The 24,126-nt window shown below is 41.7% G+C and overlaps 1 protein-coding gene across 1 annotated transcript; it reads left to right on the forward strand.

Moving 5' to 3' along the window:
- Nucleotides 1–23,466, forward strand: LOC121542509 (lamin tail domain-containing protein 1-like). Its single transcript, XM_041851904.1, has 10 exons — nucleotides 1–97; nucleotides 19,861–19,913; nucleotides 20,007–20,080; nucleotides 20,521–20,704; nucleotides 20,978–21,161; nucleotides 21,357–21,476; nucleotides 21,706–21,881; nucleotides 22,010–22,146; nucleotides 22,320–22,399; nucleotides 22,760–23,466. Exons 1-10 carry the CDS (start codon nucleotides 83–85, stop codon nucleotides 22,871–22,873), a joined length of 1,137 nt encoding a protein of 378 aa, XP_041707838.1. The 5' UTR covers nucleotides 1–82; the 3' UTR covers nucleotides 22,874–23,466.
- Nucleotides 23,467–24,126: the final 660 nt, after the last annotated feature.

Here is a 24,126-nt window from a genome sequence, read left to right on the forward strand (position 1 = left end):
ACTCCTTCAGCATGGAAACACAGAGAGAGTGGTCCAGAAAACAAGGCTCACATTAACGTTACATTACAAAGTGCCTGGAAATATGTCAGACATACTGGTGAGTTTGACATTTTCAATCGCCTTACAGAAACATTACTCTTTTTGTCAAGCCTTTCTAACAGATAGAGAAAGGTTAGGTTTTTGTTTAGTCACACTGTTCATTTAAAGGGAGTGTCAAATAAAATCAAGATCGACATGTAAGCACAAAAACTTAAACAGTCTTGAATATTTCACCTCTGAATTACTGTGGACCGAAATCATGTTCTTTACATAGACTTCAATGTTTACATGGGTGGTTCATTTTGGTCTGTTTTCAGGATTCATTTAAGTTTCATTAGGAGCAATCTGTAGCATGACTAGTGAAATGTGACATATCAGGGGAGGGGGAAAATATCCATCTATCTTGTCCTCCACTCCAGAGTGGTTATTGGAGTCTTGGTCAGAGCAGGAGGGCTCTTCTACTCACTACAGTATACAGTATATTGGCTCTGAGATGTAGCCTCTAAACAGAACACTAAACAGAACACTACAGTACATTGGCTCTGAGATGTAGCCTCTAAACAGAACACTAAAGTATATTGGCTCTGAGATGTAGCCTCTAAACAGAACACTACAGTACATTGGCTCTGAGATTTAGCCTCTAAACAGAACACTACAGTACATTGGCTCTGAGATGTAGCCTCTAAACAAAACACTAAACAGAACACTACAGTACATTGCATAAAGTCATGTTTTGGTATCATCCTACCCTAAGTTAGCCTGATCCACCACCCTGACCGCTGCGCTGAATTTTTGTTTCACTTCATGTAAGCTTGCGAGATCAGGATGGTCACGCGAGGCTAACCCTAAGTATCCACTAAACATTGTTGTAACATTGTCATAAGAATTACAATATGCCTGACAGTACATGAAATTACAAGCAATGACACTGAAGTGATTTCCTTTGAAGCATCATGGCAGTTTCTTAAGTGTGTTCATAAGGAACACTAGGAACCAGCTGGATTGCATCCGCAATGAGGGATTGGCTTGCACATTAGGAATCCATCAGTCCAGCAACCACAGTTGTAGCTATAGCAATGCGCCCTTAACTGACCCTTTAGAGTGGTTGTTTTATTACTGGGATATATATTTAATCCTGGCTATATCGTTGATCCTAAAGCCTGTTAAAAGATGATCAACCCAACATGACAGTGTTAGATTTGAATGAAAGTGTATTTCTACTGTAAACTCTGAGACTGGTAGCTAGATTGAAGGATGTAGAAGCAATTCTCATTCTAGAGTAGTATGAGCATTAATCATGAGCACTGCGTGTGGTGCTGATCAGGCAGAATCCCTAATCACTTCTCTCGCTAGCCTCATTTCCGCTCAACCAGCCCACTCCCTATAGATGCGTAAGCAGAGAAAGAGAGGGTGTGGGAGTATGCTGTAGTGATTAAGAGCACTTGGAGGAAATCAATATATTACACAGGACAATACATACAGTTTTAGTTTTAGTTTTTTTGAATAATGTTTACTTTTCTATTTTTTTACTATTTAATTTTTTTAATGAACAACAACTTACAGACACACACAAACAATGACTACATCTCCTCTGCCCAGACCCACATGCTCACACCCCCGTCCCTACTGCCTGCATTATTGTTTGCCACTTGGCTTTAGATTGTACCAATTTGTTTCTCTCAGTCGTTACATATTGTATCAAGCAAGATGTTTATTAAGGACACCCCATCAAGGTTGTTCAGGTATTCCCAATGACCTGTGTGTAGTTCCTATATGGTAGGAGGGATTTGATTTGACCTCACCCTCTGAACCTACAGGAATTAAAATGCTCCATGTTCTGACCCTCATGCCTAACCAGATGAAGCCTCTAGAATCTTTGACAGATGTTTGTCTACAGCTTGCAGGATTTAGTCAATGTTACAGAATAACGGACTACTCGAGACTTAAATACCTCTGCTCAATTACCTGGTCATTTTAAATTACACCAGCCTTCAAATAAAATCAAATTGTATTTGTCACATGCTTCGTAAAAAACTATTGTAGACTAACAGTGAAATGCTTAGTTACGGACCCTTCCCAACAATGCAGAGAGAAAGAAAATAGCAAAATAATAGAAATGTAATAATACATAATAGTAAAAGTAAAAGTAATAATAAATACACAATGAGTAACGATAACTTGGCTCTATACACAAGGTACCAGTACGGAGTCGATCTGCAGGGGTACGTGCATTGGCTATGATGTCATTATGGTACAAGGTCCATGGTCAGCTGTTTCATTCGGAAACTAGGCTCGGATTTGGATTACGACATTGGATGATGTCTTATTGTGTTTGCCATTATGGAAGATCCCAATGGCAATATGCAATGCCATCTGTTTGCTATTACAATATTGTTGCACGTTAATACTGTGGGTGGATTTAGTATTTTATTTTATTTATTTAGTGGATTTAGTATCTATTGTTGGTTGACACAAGGACAGACGTAGTATATAACAGTTCACTAAGGGCCAGATACAGACATACAGGAACTCTAAAGCAAATCCACAGTGGCAAAAATCCATGCACATGTTAAAATATTTTAATGATTTATATACACCACACGTGATAAACAAATAAAAATAAAATATTAAAGTTGAGGCTTGTGAGATTTTGTATGGTATATGAAATTACTTTAAGCTTGTCCTTTAACTTGAGTTGTGACTGAAATGTCATGCCTTTGTGACTCCATTTTGGATGAGAGCCAGATGAGGGACATGTAAAGACGGAAGAGTCTGTGTAAGTCACTGACCTACTCTACTCACACAAACAAGATAGCGTGTGTAAGTCAAAAGTTATTTTATCAACTATTCTCTATAGGATAGCTTGCTTTGTACGATAGTTTCAAGATCGTTCTCTGTGTGTGTGTGTGTGTGTGTGTGTGTGTGTGTGTGTGAGACTGTGTGTGTGAGACTGTGTGTGTGAGACTGTGTTTGTGTGTGAGAGAGAGAGACTGTGTGTGAGACTGTGTGTGTGTGTGTGTGTGTAAATCACTGTGTTCGGGAAAGAGCTGGACTGAAAAGGAGGAATGTGGGGAGGACACACTGATTCACAGTATAATCGATAAGAACTCTCTCTCTCTCAAACCCACGCTGCAATTTTCTCCCAAAAAGTTTAAATCTGTGGTCAAGCATGCCAGGAAGAAATGGTGACCTCAACAAGATGATATGGTGTTTAAAAACACTTTCAAGAAAGTGGATGACTTTCAAACCTCCTCTCAAAAAGGTTGTCCACAAAGAACAAAAGCCCCCTGCTTACTTAGCGGTTGCCATGGCAGGGCCTCACAATGTTTGTTACATCATAGAGGGTGTTACTACATTCCATTCATTCTTAAGAGATCAGAGGGATAGTTTGGCGTACAATAGGGGCTCCACCTCATGAAGCTGATTTATGGAACCACTCTCCACAATGCTGGAGTTGTGCTGCATAGTACAGGCCTCAATGGCTTCATTATCTTCCAGAGTCCTTCTCTGCATTAACGTACTTCAGTGGATGATAATTCCCTCTAATGCAGAACACCACTAACAATGAGATGCAGTGTGGGGATTGGGAAAAGAGACAAGACACTGCAAATTGTCTCTGCATGCCTTGGCTTTCATCGCTGGCTGCCTTTCAAAAGATCCCCAAAATATCATTTTCATTTTCTCCATCTATGTCTGAGAGTTGAATACCAACTACACTGCTCAAAAAAATAAAGGGAACACTTAAACAACACAATGTAACTCCAAGTCAATCACACTTCTGTGAAATCAAACTGTCCACTTAGGAAGCAACACTGATTGACAATAAATGTCACATGCTGTTGTGCAAATGTGAAATTTCATATACCAAATTTGGACAAATGGAATAGACAACAGGTGGAAATTATAGGCAATTAGCAAGACACCCCCAATAAAGGACTGGTTTTGCAGGTGGTGACCACAGACCACTTCTCAGTTCCTATGCTTCCTGGCTGATGTTTTGGTCACTTTTGAATGCTGGCGGTGCTTTCACTCTAGTGGTAGCATGAGACGGAGTCTACAACCCACACAAGTGGCTCAGGTAGTGCAGCTCATCCAGGATGGCTCATCAATGCGAGCTGTGGCAAGAAGGTTTGCTGTGTCTGTCAGCGTAGTGTCCAGAGCATGGAGGCGCTACCAGGAGACAGGCCAGTACATCAGGAGACGTGGAGGAGGCCGTAGGAGGGCAACAACCCAGCAGCAGGACTGCTACCTCCGCCTTTGTGCAAGGAGGAGCAGGAGGAGCACTGCCAGAGCCAAGCAAAATGACCGCTAGCAGGCCACAAATGTGCATGTGTCTGCTCAAACGGTCAGAAACAGACTCCATGAGGGTGGTATGAGGGCCCGACGTCCACAGGTGGGGATTGTGCTTACAGCCCAACACCGTGCAGGACGTTTGGCATTTGCCAGAGAACACCAAGATTGGCAAATTCGCCACTGGCGCCCTGTGCTCTTCACAGATGAAAGCAGGTTCACACTGAGCACATGTGACAGACGTGACAGAGTCTGGAGACGCCGTGGAGAACGTTCTGCTGCCTGCAACATCCTCCAGCATGACCGGTTTGGTGGTGGGTCAGTCATGGTGTGGGGTGGCATTTCTTTGGGGGGCCGCACAGCCCTCCATGAGCTCGCCAGAGGTAGCCTGACTGCCATTAGGTACCAAGATGAGATCCTCAGACCCCTTGTGAGACCATATGCTAGTGCGGTTGGCCCTGGGTTCCTCCTAATGCAAGACAATGCTAGACCTCATGTGGCTGGAGTGTGTCAGCAGTTCCTGCAAGAGGAAGGCATTGATGCTATGGACTGGCCCGCCCGTTCCCCAGACCTGAATCCAATTGAGCACATCTGGGACATCATGTCTCGCTCCATCCACCAACGCCACGTTGCACCACAGACTGTCCAGGAGTTGGCGGATGCTTTAGTCCAGGTCTGGGAGGAGATCCCTCAGGAGACCATCCGCCACCTCATCAGGAGCATGCCCAGGCGTTGTAGTGAGGTCATACAGGCACGTGGAGGCCACACACACTACTGAACCTCATTTTGACTTGTTTTAAGGACATTACATCAAAGTTGGATCAGCCTGTAGTGTGGTTTTCCACTTTAATTTTGAAGGTGACTCTAAATCCAGACCTCCATGGGTTGATACATTTGATTGCCTTTGATAATTTTTGTGTGATTTTGTTGTCAGCACATTCAACTATGTAAAGAAAAAAGTATTTAATAAGATTATTTCATTCATTCAGATCTAGAATGTGTTATTTTTGTGTTCCCTTAATTTTTTTGAGCAGTGTACAAAGCAGGGGTGGAAAAAGTACCCAATTGTCATACTTGAGTAAAAGTAAAGATACCTTAATTGAAAATGACTCAAGTAAAAGTGAAAATCACCCAGTAAAATACTACTAAAGTATTTTGTTTTAAATATACTTAAGTATCAAAAGTAAATGTAATTGCTCAAATATACTTAAGCATCAAAAGTAAAAGTATAAATAATTTCAAATTCCTTATATTAAGCAAACCAGACAGCACCATTTTCTTTTTTCTTTTTTAATTTACGGATAGCCAGGCACGCTCCAACACTCAGACATAATTTACAAATGAAAAATGTGTGTTTAGTGAGTCCGCCAGATCAGAGGCAGTAGGGATGACCAGGGATGTTCTCTTGATAAGTGTGTGAATTGGACAATTTTTCTGTCCTAATAAGCATTCAAAAAGTACTTTTGGGTGTCAAGGAAAATGTATGGAGTACATGATTTTCTTTAGGAATGTAGTGAAGTAAAAGTATAAGTTGTAAAAAAATATATAAATAGTAAAGTAAAGTACAGATACCCCAAAAAACCTACTTAAGTAGTACTTTAAATTATTTTTACTTGAGTATTTTACACCACTGCTACAAAGACAGTGCTCCACCCAAGCAAACTAGATACCCACTAGATACTTGAATGAAAACATCTGGCGCTTATATAATGTAGACATCTTGAGGGAGTGCCAGATATGACAGGTTGTTGACCTTACAGATATGAAGTAATGCTTCAACATAATGGTTATGTTTACATCACTTCTCACATAGTCACGTGAAGCACACGTTCATGGAATGCTTTCAGTCATGTAATGGATATAGACACAGTAGGCTACTGCACAACGTTCACTAGTCAAACATGAGCTCCAAACACTGTAAACAAAGACTGCTCTTCAGGTTCCAAAAGTTCTTAGAACATCCAAATTGGAGCATCAAATGAACACATTCATTGTGGTATCAGTAACAAAACAAAAGTCTTAAAATACAAATGAGAGTTGACTTTAAAGTATAACTTGTGCATGTTATCAAAGGTTTGGTGTTATATGTATGTAGCTACTAGGAAAGTGCCTGCAAGTGCATTTCATTAGGGATGTGACTGACGTTTGCCAAATAATTTGCTTCAGCAACTCTATGTGACAGCTGCATAAACTTAAAGGTCCTGAGTGTGCTCATGCAGTTGGTGAGGTAACATTGTTGGCTAATTATATCAGATTACATCACTCAATACATATTAATCCATTTAGAGCTCTGTGGAATGATTACAGGGATTAGACATTTAGCTCCAAGAAAAGGTGTCTGTTGCCTCAATAATGTATCACTTTCTGAGGAATGAGAAAACAAGATAATACATTCTTTGATTGGCAGAATGATAGGTGGTGATATAGTATATAGCCCACCATAATGTTTAACAAAATTAGTTGTATGTTGTTTTGCTTTGTAAAATGGATCAAGGCACAAATGCTGATGTTGAGTGGCAGTGTTTATCTGTTTAGAAAATGATTGCAACATTGCCCTCTGTAGGAAAGATTTAGGAATGCTTGACTTGTGGTAGAAAAAGACAGTCAGATCATTATGTCAGTTCTGCATATTACATTTCTATGTCCAGATTTCCAAACTAAAAGGATGTTTTATAATATTTTTATAGGAATACTGTATTAGCTGTATGACTGTTTTTGTTGATGCTCCAGCATAGGTGTTTTGAAGTGACATGATAAAAAATAAATATAGCGAAGCCAGTTCAGAAGGGAAACCCGAGTGTTGTGGTATCAGCTGATTGCATCAGTATTTTGCTCCAATTGGATTTGCACTCTACTTACAGTGCATTCGGAAAGTATTCAGACCCCTTGACTTTTTCCACCTTTTGTTATGTAGAGCCTTATTCTAAAATGGATTAAATGCAAAATTCTCCTCATCAATCTATATACAATACCCCATAATCACGAAGCGAAAACTGGTTTTTAGAAATGTTTGCAAATGTATTGAAAACAAAAAACAGAAATACCTTATTTAAATACGTATTCAGACCCTTTGCTATGAGACTCAAAATTGAGCTCAGGTGCACCCTGTTTCCATTGATCATCCTTGAGATGTTTCTACAACTTGATTTGAGTCCACCTGTGGTAAATTCAAATAATTGGACATGATTTGGAAAGGCACACACCTGTCTATGTAAGTTCCCACAGTTAACAGTGCATGTCAGAGCAAAAACCAAGCCATGAGGTCGAAGGAATTGTCTGTAGAGCTCCGAGACAGGATTGTGTCGATGCACAGATCTGGGGAAGGGTACCAAAAAATGTCTGTAGCATTGAAGGTCCCGAAGAACACAGTGGCCTCCATCGTTTTTAAATGGAAGAAGTTTGGAACCACCAAGACTCTTCCTAGAGCTGGCCGCCTGGCCAAACTGAGCAATCGGGGGAGAAGAGCCTTGGTCAGGGAGGTGACCAAGAACCCGATGGTCACTCTGACAGAGCTCCAGAGTTCCTATGTGGACATGGGAGAATGTTATGATAATTATTTAACAAACTATTTCAGTGTCTCTGTGTGTCTCCCAAAATCAAGAAACGGACAGAGTCCCGGTCTGTATAGTCAGAGATGTTTATTCATTGAGAATTCTGGCATCACAATTTCAGAGTCCATCTTTTATACTCACACATCATACAAAAATCCTTCCTCTCTTTAGGCGGGCTGTAGTTTTCCACTTTAAAACTGCTCTTCTGACCATCAGTTCACACACACACACACACACATACATACACACACCATACATACATACACACACACACACACACACATGCATTCCTTAGTTATCGCCGTCACCATATTTCATACTCCTTAAAAAGCCTAACAGTTTCTCTCCTCCCTAAATTGGGAGGCCTCTTTATCTTGGTTTCTCAGTTGTCTGTAGACAGTTCTCCTTGTCCTTTGTTGTCTGGCCTAAGTCTTACTCACATTGCTAAATAGTAGCTCAATGTCATAGTCTTTACTGGTCCTAAACTCACACATTCTAACACATTTCACACAGTTTCAGGGTGTAATAATTAGTCATTAATAATTATTCTATCAATCCACCCTTTGACTAAATATTACACACATACTCACAAAATATATGTTGTTATAGAAATCAATCACACACATTGAAGCATATAAGTTGATTTGCATATAAAAACATTAAAAATTGTCTCATTCAATACAGGTTCATCAGGGTTACCCCATGATTAAAAGCGTAACGTTACTCTTTAGCAATGGTACCTAACCTGTTTACCCACTATCTGGAAACAACAGTCTAAGCCTATAGTGAAGAACATTTGCTTCATCACATCCTGCAACATCGGTTAACTAGTACATCATACTTAAAACAAGACTTTAATACACAAAAGATCATTACAATAACTTTTAAAATAGAGATTTGCAGTTCTAGGAAAACATCCAGTCTCAAACTATCTGAATCGTCGTCGTCCTCCACCAAGCCTGGGGGGTCATATTCTTCATTCCTTAGGTCGGAGTCCGGGATTGGGCCGTATCTCACCATCTGTTGGGAAACTGCATCTCCAACGCCTTTCTCACCAATCCTCGGACACAGGGAATAAGACAACATCCACAAAGAACAAGTATTCCCATAGAAGCTATAGCTGCACCCAGAATAGTTACAACAATAGTTTTCCATTTACCAAACATGTTATCAAACCAACCAGTCATTGATGTGTTCACCACCCAGTTCTCAGCCCATTCTTTACTTAATGCCAGTGCTCTAGTTACTGTACCATCTGGGGCTTTATTGTTTACCTCCCACCATCTTGTAAATCCGCTCTTCTCTGCTAAAAGCATTTTGAGAACCAAACGTATTCTGCAGGGCATGAGTGAGGTGGCGGATAGTTGGCCTGAGATTCTCTTCACTGCATCCCCTGTCTAATTAACAAACCTTTGTGGATGTATTTAATCCAGTCAACATTTTTATCAATTGTAACCCACCAGAAAAACGTGGTTGTAAACCCTTCTCCAATTTGATCTGTGATTCGCATTACTTTGGTGTCTATAACATTGATAATCTCCGGGGATCATGGTGAATTGGGGTGCCTTAGTATTATCCTTTTTAAGAGTGGTTATTTTAATATCAGAACAATTAGGTGAGGTTTGGTTTGATCCCAAATCTATCACACAAGAGAACATGGTCTGAGGCATAGGTGCAGTTAGAAGGGTTGGCCTACCTGTTGAACAGGCATAACAATTAGTTTGACCCAACACCCTAGCTGTGTAGTTCATCCACCTTACCCAGAAGTTCTCATTTGAAATTCCTTCTACTTCTCCTTGGTGCATTTCCTGCAAGAGGAAATATTCTACCCTTGGTGGTTTAGTGCTTTTTAGGATTCCTTCTGAGGGCCTGCCAAGGGGTGTTAGACTAGTTTTTGATACTTCTGGTGATAACATTAGATCTACCTGCTGTTCTGTCTCGGGGGTGGAAGATTCATTTATTTCCTGAAAAATGAGCCTCACACATGTATATGCCCCGACATCATCAACACAGACCCAATAGTTCCTTGCTATGTCATCTTGCATAATTGACTTTACCGTTATCACCAGTTCCGTTTTACATTTATCATGGGTTTGTTTAATTCCCCATCGGTGTACTGCGTCCATTCCATTCTCATAGTATGTTCCCCAGGTATGTTTAAACACCCTTGCCCAAGGACATGAGCGTTCCCCAGTGCAAATGTATTTACCATACCTTCTAGGACCTAACTTTCTTGTACACGCCCCCTTCTTACCAAATCCTCCAAAATCCTATCTCTTCATGGGGGAAGTCGAATGGTATCTTGAATCCCCCATCTTATCCTAAACTGACTTTAACTATTAAAATAATAATTCCCCCAATAGTCTTTCTTGGTTTCAGTATTTCTACGAGATCTAATCAGTGCATCATTTCCCTGTTTAGGTTGACCTGGATTAATCCATAATATGGTTAACATGATGATGCAGCTCAGAGTCCCCCAAAATCCCCAAAACCGCCATCCCAATCCTGTCCCTGACCCACCTGCCTGGTACTTCCCCATACCCACACCTCTATAAACACCCCACAGTGATGAAAGGTCGGGGTAGGGTTTCTTCGTTAACAGAGTTTACCCCCAAACCCTAGTGGTCAGTTCTTCTCTTTAACTCTTTGTGTGTTCAATGGTGTTGGTATGTGGGCCTACCTTTTTGCAGTGGGTAACGTGGACCCAAGTGGCTCTCTCAGCTATTCATATAGCGAAGGCAGTTACCAATAGGACTTGGTATGGTCCCTCCCAGCGTGACTGCTTTCAATCCTTTTTCCTCAACGTTTGGATCCACACCCAGTCTCCAGGTTATATACTATGAATCACCTTCTCCTTTAATTCTCCTGTAGGACACAAATTCTTAGACATACGGTTAACGAACAATTTTCTCATGTGTTCTGCTAGTGTATTCTCTAGTTCTATGTCTGCCTGTTCTGGTCCTGCCAACTGTGGCATTCCGTAAGGTCTTCCAAACACTTTAAAAACAAAATATATATATATATATATATATTTTGTAATTCGTTATACCATAGGCCACAAAGTGTTTCCTAACCTGCTCTACCATCCATCCCTCCCGGTGACACATGGCTCTGCCCGTGTGTCAATATTGCAGCATATCTAAACAGTAATTTCGGGAGAATTGGTAAACTGTCTTTGACCCATATTCCTTCCTTATTTACTGCGCCTTGCTTCACCCATCTGTGAACTTCCTTAATTGGGGCCCTACTGTAGTTCTCTATAAGTAGATCTCTATCTATCGAAACTTCCTCTTTTGACAGCTGACTGGGACCAGAGAAGTGTTTTAATCCTGCTGACAACATTTGATAATACCTCAATTTACTTCTATCCCATAAAAGTAATCCAAGATTAGTACAATTTACTAGCAATAGGTATCCCTCATTCAGGGAAAGCTCTCTCTCTCTCTTCTGTTATTTTATAGTTCGAATCATACAGTGAGGGAAAAAAGGTATTTGATCCCCTGCTGATTTTGTACGTTTGCCCACTGACAAAGAAAGGATCAGTCTATAATTTCAATGGTAGGTTTATTTGAACAGTGAGTGACAGATTAACAACAAAAAAATCCTGAAAAACGCATGTCAAAAATGTTATAAATTGATTTGCATTTTAATGAGGGAAATAAGTATTTGACCCCCTCTCAATCAGAAATATTTCTGGCTCCCATGTGTCTTTTATACAGGTAACGAGCTGAGATTAGGAGCACACTCTTAAAGGGACTCACTCCTGTCTCCACTATTACCGTTTCCTTCTTGTCTGTCTTTGCTACCGTAACCTCTCTTCTCTCCTATGTCCTTCCAGTCTCTCCTACCTCCCATCTCCCCTAGGGCTGCCACTAGGTATTCAGCTCCCTTCACTTCCTTTTTCTTGTTTCGTTCCTTTCCATTCTGCTCATGATGGATTGCATAATGCTTAACTTCAGCTAAGGTTGCCGTGCCCCAGTTTTTTATTGCTTGAGAGATTTCTGGCCTCATTCCATTTAGGAAGGCAACCTTTAACTGTTGGTGATACGGACCCTCTTGTGCCGCCCCTGGTCCTGGATCTATTAGCCCACTGTTTGCATTGAACACATCTCTCAGTCTCTCTAGGTATTGACTAATAGTCTCACTGTCTCTCTGCCTACACTCGTGGACTTTGGAGAAGTCGGCATGTCTGTGATAATATTCTCTCAGATTATCACAGATGTTGTGCCAACTTATCTCCATAAGCCCCTCCTGCTGCCCACTCTAGAACCGGCGCATTCCCATCTCCGGGAACCCAGTTTCCTCTCACTGCCGCCCAGTCCTTTAACACTATCTGTCTGACTGCCCTCTCTAGTTCCCCTGTATTCAGCTTAAAGCTGGCGGTCAGCCCTTCCATATCTCTTCTGAACTGGTGTACCCCCGTCTTAGGGTGGGGTATCCCTTCCACTGCTCTCACTATATCTCTCTGCTTCGTTTACTAAATCCTGGCATTAGTAAATTCTATCCAAACACCACCAAAAACGAATAACATATTTGCATACACATAACTAGAAAGCATGAATTTAATGCCATTCTTGCTTAAACAATGCAATTCAACATTTCTCATCACCCAATTTCTATTACTTTTTTTTCAAACAGGAAACCCTGTACAATCTCTATCCTCTATTGTTGACTTTCCATCTAACATTACATATCAACATTTCTCAAATCTAATTACCTCTGTTATCAACTAAAATTATAGCCACCTCTTATGAAACCCCCAATCTGTCATTGTTTAGAATACAGCAGATATGGGTAACTGTCCTTTCTAAGTAGGCTACAAATAACACCAAAAACATGCCGTAGTTGACCAGCATATATTGAATTTATCTCCATAGTATTAATATCCAATGTAGTGATTGACGTTCCTTAATGGAAACCCTAAATTGGCTTTGTACAATATTATGTTAATTATGTCTCACCCATGACATATGTCCACGTTTGGGTGAGCAAGTTAATATATCATTATTATGCCAATTATTATTTTATGAAGTATCTAGCCTCTCATTCAACACAAATCCCCATCATCAAATATACTCCCAGCAGAACTGGAAAAAAAAAAAAAAAACAGACTGTGATTTACAGGACACCCTTTGTTTGTTGTCCCTTTGTTTCTGGCCTCACTATCTCCCCGAGAGTTGGCACTCCCTTAAGGTCTCTCTTACTCCTCTTTTTCTCTCCCAATCTGCTCTTGGTAAACTGCATACTTGTTTAACCTCAATCAGTGTTGCTGTGCCGTTCTCCACCCTATCAAAGTATTTTTAATGGTCCTGCTTATCTCTGGTCTCATTCCACTGAGGAACGCTATATTTTTAATTGCTGATGGTAGGGCGTATCATTTCCCTGTCTTTGGTCTGGCTCGGGTATGCCACTGTTTGCGTTAAACACATCTTTAAGCCTCTCTAAGTACTGGCTGACAGTCTCACTATCCTCTTGTTTACAATCATGTACTTTAGAGAAGTCTGCATGACGATGGTAATGTTCTCTGAGGCTATTACACAATTCAGTTATTTTCCCAACATACTCTCCGTGATAGGCCCATGGCAAAAGTGCCCTCTGGGCATCCCCTGAAACCCACTGCCCTCTAACGGCAGCCCAATCCTTACTATTCCTGTTTTGGGGTACGTCATTCCTTCTACCACTCTGGCCACGTCCTCGGTGTTCATGGCCTGTCTGCTAAATGGCATATTATTATTATTATTACTGTATACATCTATGGTTGCTGGGGCCCCTTCATTCCCTGCCAATAGATTAGGTAAGGCTATCAGTGGGTACTGGCCCCCTCCTACTCTCTCATCTCCTGACTCATACTGACTCCCTCCTGAGCTTAGCTCTGAATCCTCCTGTTCCTCTCTTTTCTGTTTCTTTAGATCATTACCACAATTTACATGCATTTGTTTAATCATGGACTCTAGTTTAATTACTCTCTTTTCTGTTTATATTGTAAACACTGTACCTTGTACAATCTCAATATTAACTAGTTTATATTGGTATTGGAGTAATAATTCAATCAATAATTATTTTCCTTGGGACTTATGATTAGGTGCGACTTTTGAGCAAATGTTATGATCAGCTTTTGTAATCAACCATTTAAATTATTCAACCCGTAACCCAGAGTGTTTTAAGACCCAAGTTTCATGAAACGGATGGGACAACCATTTTTTCTCACGTGACCTATTTTAGCAATAAACAATTATCACGTATTTCGGTGGATCATTAGGTCTCACACGTATACAACCTTATATGATTTTTTGCTAACACTATCCGTAACCCAGAGGTCGTAAAGCTCTAGTTTCATGAAACAGACAGTTAGAGCAAATCCCCAGTTGTTTATGACTCTTGACTTGTTTAATGTATCTATCTTACACGATGATAATTATCTCCCTTCCTGTATTTCTTTATCCCGGATTATTTGTTGAACATTACTGTTCTATAATCTACTACAGGTTCTCTGAATGCAGGGTAGTTACTTTTGGTAATGGCCTATTACCGTGAATCGTTACGGACCCACCCTGAGCAATCCCAGACTGCCCCAATTAATAAATAAAGACTACTGACCTTATCCTTGCAGTCGAGATTCAATGTAGGTTTGGATTCCGTCACCGTCTCTGTCATTAATCAGGTGTCCTCTGGCCTGTCTTAACCCTTAATGTCAAAGGGCAGGACTTTCTATTTACGAATGTATCATTCGCCCGTCGACAGTTTTCAGAGTTACCTGGAATGACAGAGGCAGGTATTGGATTGCGGCTCAGAAGGACCAAGCTGTTATGATAATTATATAACAAACTATTTCAGTGCCTCTGTGCGTCTCCCAAAATCAAGAAACGGACAGAGTCCCGGTCTGCATAGTCAGAGATGTTTATTCATTGAGAATTCTGCCATCACAATTTCAGAGTCCATCTTTTATACTCACACGTCATCCAAAAATCCCTCCTCTCTTTAGGCGGGCTGTAGTTTTCCACTTTAAAACTGCTCTCCTGACCATCAGTTCACACACACACACACATACACACACACATACATACATACACACACACACATGCATTCCTTAGTTATCGCCGTCACCATATTTCATACTCCTTAAAAAGCCTAACAGTTTCTCTCCTCCCTAAATTGGGAGGCCTCTTTATCTTGGTTTCTCAGTTGTCTGTAGACAGTTCTCCTTGTCCTTTGTTGTCTGGCCTAACTCTTCCTCACATTGCTAAATAGTAGCTCAATGTCATAGTCTTTACTGGTCCTACACTCACACATTCTAACACATTTCACACCGTTTCAGGGTGTAATAATTAGTCATTAATAATTATTCTATCAGAGAACCTTCCAGAAGGACAACCAGCTCTGCAGCACTCCACCAATCAGGCATTTATGGTAGAGTGGCCAGACGGAAGTCACTCCTCAGTAAAAGGCACACGACAGCCCACTTAGAGTTTGCCAAAAGGCACCTAAAGACTCTAAGACCATGAGAAACAAGATTCTCTGGTCTGATGAAACCAAGATTGAACTCTTTGGCCTGAATGCCAAGCGTCACGTCTGGAGGAAACCTGGCACCATCCCTACGGTGAAGCATGGTGGTGGCAGCATCATGCTGTGGGGATGTTTTTCAGCGGTAGGGACTGGGAGACTAGTGAGGATCAAGGGAAAGCTGAACGGAGAAAAGTACAGAGAGATCCTTGATGAAAACCTGCTCCAGAGCGCTCAGGACCTCAGACCGGGGGCGAAGGTTCACCTTCCAACAGGACAACGACCCTAAGCACACAGCTAAGACAACACAGGAGTGGCTTCGGGACAAGTCTCTGAATCCCCTTGAGTGGCTTAGCAGAGCCCGGACTTGAACCCGATCGAACATCTCTGGAGAGACCTGAAAATAGCTGTGCAGCGACGCTCCCCATCCAAACTGACAGAGCTCCCCAAATACAGGTGTGCCAAGTTTGTAGCGTCATACCCAAGAAGACATGAAGCTGTAATCCCTGCCAAAGGTGCTTCAACAAAGTACTGAGTAAAGGGTCTGAATACTTATGTAAATGCCATACTTCCGTTTAGAAAAATATATCTACATTTGCAAAAATTTCAAAAAAACTGTTTTTGCTTTGTCATTATGGGGTATTTTGTGTAGATTAATGAGGGGGGAAAACAATTTCATCCATTTTAGAATAAGGCTGTAACGTAACAAAATGTGGAAAAAGTCAAGGGGTCTGAATACTTTCCGAATGCACTGTACATGCGGTCCATTTAAATTGACATGCTACCTCGATGCTGGATGACACTTGCATTCATGCGCTGGTGTCGCTTGCTGCCATGGCTGCTGCTGCTCTAACTAGCTGTTACTCGCTATGCTTGCTGTTTTCTGATATCCCACCATCACCCCAGCCTCCACCTGTCTGGGTTCTGTGTTTCTTCATTCAGGGGATTTGGTATAGCATATTGTGCTCTCTGCCTGTAGTTATTTGATCATCTTTATATGACGCTTTTCTCTGGCAGTGAGCTACCCTGAAGGAGCAGAGCCTAATGCCAAGACTATGCATTGTCATCTTTTCTAATAAATGGCTAAACGTACATGTGGTGTTTCCTTTCTGAACTAGGCCTTACTGATACACATGAAATCAATTTGACGTACAGCATTTGAGAGAAGTGTTTGTCTTATCAAGGATATTTTTTAAATACTGTATCAGACCTATTTCACTATATACAGTTGAAGTCGGAAGTTTACATACACTTAGGTTGGAGTCATTAAAACTTGTTTTTCAACCACTCCACAAATTTCCTGTTAAAAAACTATAGTTTTGGCAAGTCGGTTAGGACATCTACTTTTTGCATGACACAAGTAATTTTTCCAACAATTGTTTACAGACAGATTATTTGACTTATAATTCATTGTATCACAATTCCAGTGGGTCAGAAGTTTACATACACTAAATTTACTGTGCATTTAAACAGCTTGGAAAATTCCAGAAAATGATGTCATGTCTTTAGAAGCTTCTGATAGGCTAATTGACATAATTTGAGTCAATTGGAGGTGTACCTGTGGATGTATTTCAAGGCCTACCTTCAAACTCAGTGCCTCTTTGCTTGACATCATGGGAAAATCAAAAGAAATCAGCCAAGAAAATTTAGTTTGAAATTGAAAAAATGGTAGACCTCCACAAGTCTGGTTCATCATTGGGAGCAATTTCTAAATGCCTGAAGGTACTACGTTCATCTGTACAAACAATAGTACGCAAGTATAAACACCATGGGACGTCATACCGCTCAGGAAGGAGACGCGTTCTGTCTCCTAGAGATTAAAGTACTTTGGTGAGTGCAAATCAATCACCGAACAACAGCAAAGGACCTTGAGAAGATGCTGGAGGAAACAGGTACAAAAGTATCTATATCCACAGTAAAACAAGTCCTATATCGACATAACCTGAAAGGCCGCTCAGCAAGGAAGAAGCCACTGCTCCAAAACCGCCATAAAAAAGCCAGACTATGGTTTGCAACTGCACATGGGGACAAAGATTGTACTTTTTGGAGAAATGTCCTCTGGTCTGATGAAACAAAAATAGAACTGTTTGGCCATAATGACCATCGTTATGTTTGGAGGAAAAAGGGGGGTGCTTGCAAGCCGAAGAACACCATCCCAACCTTGAAGCACGGGGGTGGCAGCATCATGCTGTGGGGGTGCTTTGCTACAGGAGGGACTGGTGCACTTCACAAAATAGATGGCATCATGAGGAAGGAAAATTATGTGGATATATTGAAGCAACATCTCAAGACATCAGTCAGGAAGTTAAAGCTTGGTCGCAAATGGGTTTTCCAAATGGACAATGACCCCAAGCATGCTTCCAAAGTTGTGGCAAAATGGCTTAAGGACAACAAAGTCAAGGTATTGGAGTGGCCATCACAAGGCCCTGACCTCAATCCTATAGAACATTTGTGGGCAGAACTGAAAAAGCGTGTGCGAGAAAGGAGGCCTACAAACCTGACTCAGTCACACCAGCTCTCAGGAGGAATGGGCCAAAATTCACCCAACTTATTGTGGGAAGCTTGTGGAAGGCTACCCGAAACGTTTGACCCAAGTTAAACAATTTAAAGGCAATACTACCAAATACTAACTGAGTGTATGTAAACTTCTGACCCACTGGGAATATGATGAAAGAAATAAAAGCTGAAATAAATCATTCTCTCTACTATTATTCTGACATTTCACATTCTTGAAATAAAGTGGTTATCCTAACTGACCTAAGACGTGGAATTGTTACTAGGATTAAATGTCAGGAATTGTGAAAAACTGAGTTTAAATGTACAGTGGGGAAAAAAAGTATTTAGTCAGCCACCAATTGTGCAAGTTCTCCCACTTAAAAAGATGAGAGAGGCCTGTAATTTTCATCATAGGTACACGTCAACTATGACAGACAAATTGAGAAAAGAAAATCCAGAAAATCCCATTGTAGGATTTTTAATGAATTTATTTGCAAATTATGGTGGAAAATAAGTATTTGGTCACCTACAAACAAGCAAGATTTCTGGCTCTCACAGACCTGTAACTTCTTCTTTAAGAGGCTCCTCTGTCTTCCACTCGTTACCTGTATTAATGGCACCTGTTTGAACTTGTTATCAGTATAAAAGACACCTGTCCACAACCTCAAACAGTCACACTCCAAACTCCACAATGGCCAAGACCAAAGAGCTGTCAAAGGACACCAGAAACAAAATTGTAGACTTGCACCAGGCTGGGAAGACTGAATCTGCAATAGGTAAGCAGCTTGGTTTGAATAAATCAACTGTGGGAGCAATTATTAGGAAATGGAAGACATACAAGACCACTGATAATCTCCCTCAATCTGGGGCTCCACGCAAGATCTCACCCCGTGGGGTCAAAATGATCACAAGAGCGGTGAGCAAAAATCCCAGAACCACACGGGGGGACCTAGTGAATGACCTGCAGAGAGCTGGGACCAAAGTAACAAAGCCTACCATCAGTAACACACTACGCCGCCAGGGACTCAAATCCTGCAGTGCGAGACGTGTCCCCCTGCTTAAGCCAGTACATGTCCAGGCCCGTCTGAAGTGCATTTGGATGATCCAGAAGAGGATTGGGAGAATGTCATATGGTCAGATGAAACCAAAATATAACTTTTTGGTAAAAACTCAACTCGTCATGTTTGGAGGACAAAGAATGCTGAGTTGCATCCAAAGAACACCATATCTACTGTGAAGCATGGGGGTGGAAACATCATGCTTTTGGGCTGTTTTTCTGCAAAGGGACCAGGACGACTGATCCGTGTAAAGGAAAGAATGAATGGGGCCATGTATCGTGAGATTTTGAGTGAAAACCTCCTTCCATCAGCAAGGGCATTGAAGATGAAACGTGGCTGGGTCTTTCAGCATGACAATGATCCCAAACACACCGCCCGGGCAACGAAGGAGTGGCTTCGTAAGAAGCATTTCAAGGTCCTGGAGTGGCCTAGCCAGTCTCCAGATCTCAACCCCATAGAAAATCTTTGGAGGGAGTTGAAAGTCTGTGTTGCCCAGCGACAGCCCCAAAACATCACTGCTCTAGAGGAGATCTGCATGGAGGAATGGGCCAAAATACAAGCAACAGTGTGTGAAAACCTTGTGAAGACTTACAGAAAACGTTTGACCTGTGTCATTGCCAACAAAGGGTATATAACAAAGTATTGAGAAACTTTTGTTATTGACCAAATACTTATTTTCCAATAAATTTGCCAATAAATTCATTAAAAATCCTACAATGTGATTTTCTGGATTTTTTTTTCTCATTTTGTCTGTCATAGTTGACGTGTACCTATGATGAAAATTACAGGCCTCTCTCATCTTTTTAAGTGGGAGAACTTGCACAATTGGTGGCTGACTAAATACTTTTTTTCCCCACTGTATTTGGCTAAGGTGTATGTAAACTTCCGACTTCAACTGTAGATGGAATATAATCTCTTCCACACAGGCAATGTGGAAGGTGTCCTGGGATACCCATGGGACTTCAGCATTGGTCCCCAGGTAGGAAAGACTGGCTACATAACATATATAAATGGATGTGCATTTGTATGTGTGTACAAAGTTTAAAGTTTTCCACCTTGACCATCCCCAAAGACAGGGCAATGCGATGAGACCTGCTACAGCTGCAGACATCTACTCCAGAAAACCGCATCAGGGAGCGGATAGCAGTATGTATTTCTGCATTTGAATATAAATATAGAGAGCACAGGCTAAAACATTCAGGCAACAAGTCAAGTACTGTCATATTATAACAAACGAATGGTTTAGTTTCTATGTATTGTTCTGCTGCTTTCAATACCTAAACCGAGTGTGTGTGAAAGAAGTGAAAATTAGCGCATGCTGGGGTGGTGTCTGTATCCCTAGTCGAGGCAGCTGCTCACCAGTAATCTTCGTTCGGGGTGTGTCCAATCTGGACTCTGTTAGATGGACAGCCCATGCAGATGTTGGGATGTTCAATTGTGGAAAAAAAGTAATTGTCCACAAAAATGAAACAAAAAATCCTAACTCTCCTCTTCTTTACCAGGTGAAAGCCAGCCTAATAATGAGTTTCCACCATATTATTTTTACCTGTCAAGTCTTTTCCAATCAACTTCAAATGCCTTTGCAGGTAGGGACAAAATGGCTGCTCATGCCAAGCGTCCTGTGTCGGCTGAGGCCAGTCAAGCCGGACGCACCACAGATATCTGGCACTCCCTGACTAAGGACCTGGTGGAGGAGAGCATTCCCTGCGGGACACAGGAAAGGAAGAGGAGGCCGTCCACAGCCAGGCAACACAGGCATGAATACTCCAGGTATGACCCTTGAACACAATCAGTAGGAAAGTGTCAAGTCATGCCAAGATGACTGTGGTGCTGGCTTATGGTGATGATGGAGATGATGATGGTTATGATGGAGATGATGGAGATGATGGTCATGATGATGGTGATGATGGAGATGATGATGGAGATGATGATGATGATGATGGTCATGATGATGATGGAGATTGATGATGATGGAGATTGATGATGATGGAGATTGATGATGATGATGGTGATGATGGTGATGTCTGCGGTGTTGTGCCATAGTGCCTCAGGCAGTGTGCGGATCACAGACGTCCAGCTGCAGGGTCTGTTAGTGAGGCTGGGGAACTCCTCCCGGAGACAGCAGGACCTCGGGGGGTTCCGTCTCCAGCAAAACATAGCGGGACGTCCCATCGCAGAGTTCCGCTTCCCTCCCAGAACACTCCTCCAGCCAGCTGGCTCTGTTACGGTAGGCCTACGATGACAACACAGACATTAACCCTTTGGTGAACATTGTTATAGATTGTCATAGTGTGTCGTCTTTTGTTTACAAAAAAAGCGTCATTTAACAACTTAATCAATCATTCTAGGAGGGGGTTTATGCTATGACAGAGGTTTTGTGAAGTCGACTCAGTTTTGACCGTGATTTGTACTGTACTGTAAGGTTTGGTCTGAAGCCTCTGGAAGGAAGACACAGAGCCCAGGGGAATTCCTTTGGGCAGGGCTGGAGCGCATCATGTTGGGACCAGAGTGCACCACAGTCCTATGCAAAGACAATGGCCAAGTGAGAACACTGTGAGGGGTGAAGGATGATTGAGTGTTTTTGTTCCTTTGGTTTGATAGACTGATAGTATATAATTGATCCAGGACTACATTATTTACCCCTTTATCGCATCATTCATCTAAAAAAGACATTTCCTACAAGTCTCTCGATATGCTATTACTTGTATGTTTGCATTGAATGTGCTGTATACATAACATGTGATGATCTGCATACTCTGGTGGGTGGCTAGGCCATAGCATGGTACACACCTGCACGCTGTACTGGGATAAAGCCACACCAGGCCTGGGCTGAGCCTGATGAGAAAGTGGAGAGCTGCAGAGAGGACACTTTGTCCTGTGAAGAGGCAAGCATCCCTGCTACAGAGATCAACTGCCCTGACAACACACCCTTTCTTCTGATTAAAAGGTAATCTGTGTTTTCAAATGCAACATTCAAGTCATGCTCTGTTGAGGTACCATTAGAACAAGAATTGATTGAAGTATCACATAAAGTGATACTATTTCTTTAATGCAAGTGATTTGATTTTCCTACAGGAAGAAGCATGTCTTTAGGGTATGCCACAGTCCATGGACCCAGAACCCTTCATCCATAACCCATCCTTTCTGCTCCCCCTGTGCTCTGCTAGACTTCCGGGCCCGGCCCCAGAGCAACCCTGCAAGGCCACACACCGGTACAGACCTCCATAGTTCAAGTCAGAAATCTTATTCCGTCATTGAATTGAATCACTTTTTTTCCCCCTGATTCCTTAATTTAATTTAGAATGTGTGACACATTGAACTTGAGAGCTAAGTGTATCATAGTATGGTTCTCAAAGTCAAACTGTGTGTGTATCATCACATGCAGCCGGTGTCCAGGCCAGAAGACCTGCCACCCTACGTTCCCAGAGGACTGGAGTGGGGGGAGGGCCTGTTCGATCAGCAGGGGTATGTAGATATTACAAATGCTATGTTCTTGCTGCTGACACTGAACAATGTAACCGGTCATTTTGTGAATAGAGAAACTTTAGATGATTCAGTAGGGGGCTATTCAAAGTCAGTGTTAGTAACATTACATTTACATTTTAGTCATTTAGCAGACACTCTTATCCAGAGCGATTTACAGTTAGTGAGTGCATACATTTTCATACTGGCTAACTAACATCCCACTGGACACAGACATCAATTCAATGTTTATTTCATTGAAATGACGTGGAAACAACGTTGATTCAACCAGTACGTGCCAAGTCGGATGACCATTACCCAGAGTAGAGTAAACATATGGTTGCTTTGTGTTTTGTGTGTCAGCCCTGTGTAGGAGGCATGATGTTCCTTGGCCCTCAGCCCCCCTGCGCCTCCCCCCTCCAGCAGTACCGCACTGCAGCTACTCTACACAGCCACAACAGTGTTATCACTGCTTAGATGCATGAAAGTCAAGAGGTAGCTACTGCTGCATAGGCACATGACTGTCCAGGGACTATGGACATGAGACTGAAACCACCTTGGGCAAGCAGCAGAGACAGAGCCCCACTCTAATCTTCATCTGTCCTCCTACAGTTTCATTAGATCTATTTTACAGAAGATCCTCTGTACTGTCAGCTTTGGCATCTATTGGTTGCCTGTTTAAAAATAAAATACATTGAACATGGTAAAATGGTCACAAATGTTAACTTTATTCAATTGGATAAAATAAAATATCTATTTTTTTTTTAATAGGCAAGTAGCAAATTTATTTTCCAGATGCTTCTACATCTGCATTGCTTGCTGTTTGGGGTTTTAGGCTGGGTTTCTGTATAGCACTTTGTGACATCTGCTGATGTAAAAAGGGCTTTATAAATACATTTGATTGATTGATTGAACCAAACCAAGGCAAAAACACAGGGGATAGAACAGGGTCAAGGGGAAACACTACAACAGTGTAAATGGATCTAGAACTTTTCCCCACATTTTACATTTATGTCATTTAGCAGACGCTCTTATCCAGAGCGACTTACAGTTAGTGAGTGCATACATTTTCATACTGGCCCCCCGTGGGAATCGAACCCACAACCCTGGCGTTGCAAACGCCATGCTCTACCAACTGAGCTACATGGGACACATCAATCATCCAAATTCCATCTCCTGGTTTTTCTCACGTAACAAAACAATAACTCCCAATACTAACTCTAACCACCCCTCAGGAACTTTAGTGTTGTTCTTTATTTTATCAAGTTAGAAATGATACTCCAAACAAAAATGATTTATTTAATGTATTATTTTACCTTGTCTTTTAATCGTTAAAACAAATGGCCCCAACCCTCCCCAGTAGTAAAGCTGGAATCAAACGGCTTCGCAGCGGGACACCTAAATGATGTGTCAACTCCTGTCATCCGGGTCACGATTTTAAGCAAATCAACTTTCCCAAGTGATCGGTCTTATATTTCCTCACTATTTTCACTGGGGCCGAGCTCCCTGCCATCCAGGACCTCTATACCAGGCGGTATCAGAGGATGGCCCTAAACATTTTAAAAGACTCCAGCCACCCAAGTCATAGACTGTCTGGGACCAAAGGGCTCATGAACAGCTTCTACCCCCAAGCCATAAGACTGCTGAACAGTTAATCAAATGGCTACCCGGACTATTTGCATTGACCCATTTGTGCATAGAGCACTGGCTCTATACACACTCACACACAC

This window comes from Coregonus clupeaformis, chromosome 28, assembly GCF_020615455.1.
Source record: "Coregonus clupeaformis isolate EN_2021a chromosome 28, ASM2061545v1, whole genome shotgun sequence".
Taxonomy (NCBI): domain Eukaryota; kingdom Metazoa; phylum Chordata; class Actinopteri; order Salmoniformes; family Salmonidae; genus Coregonus; species Coregonus clupeaformis.

Excerpts from the sequence above, each read along its gene's own strand:
- LOC121542509 (XM_041851904.1), top strand. Across the intron at positions 19,914-20,006 it reads ACTTCAGCATTGGTCCCCAG|ACAGGGCAATGCGATGAGAC; the intron begins GTAGGAAAGACT and ends CCATCCCCAAAG. Across the intron at positions 22,400-22,759 it reads GGCCTGTTCGATCAGCAGGG|CCCTGTGTAGGAGGCATGAT; the intron begins GTATGTAGATAT and ends TTTGTGTGTCAG.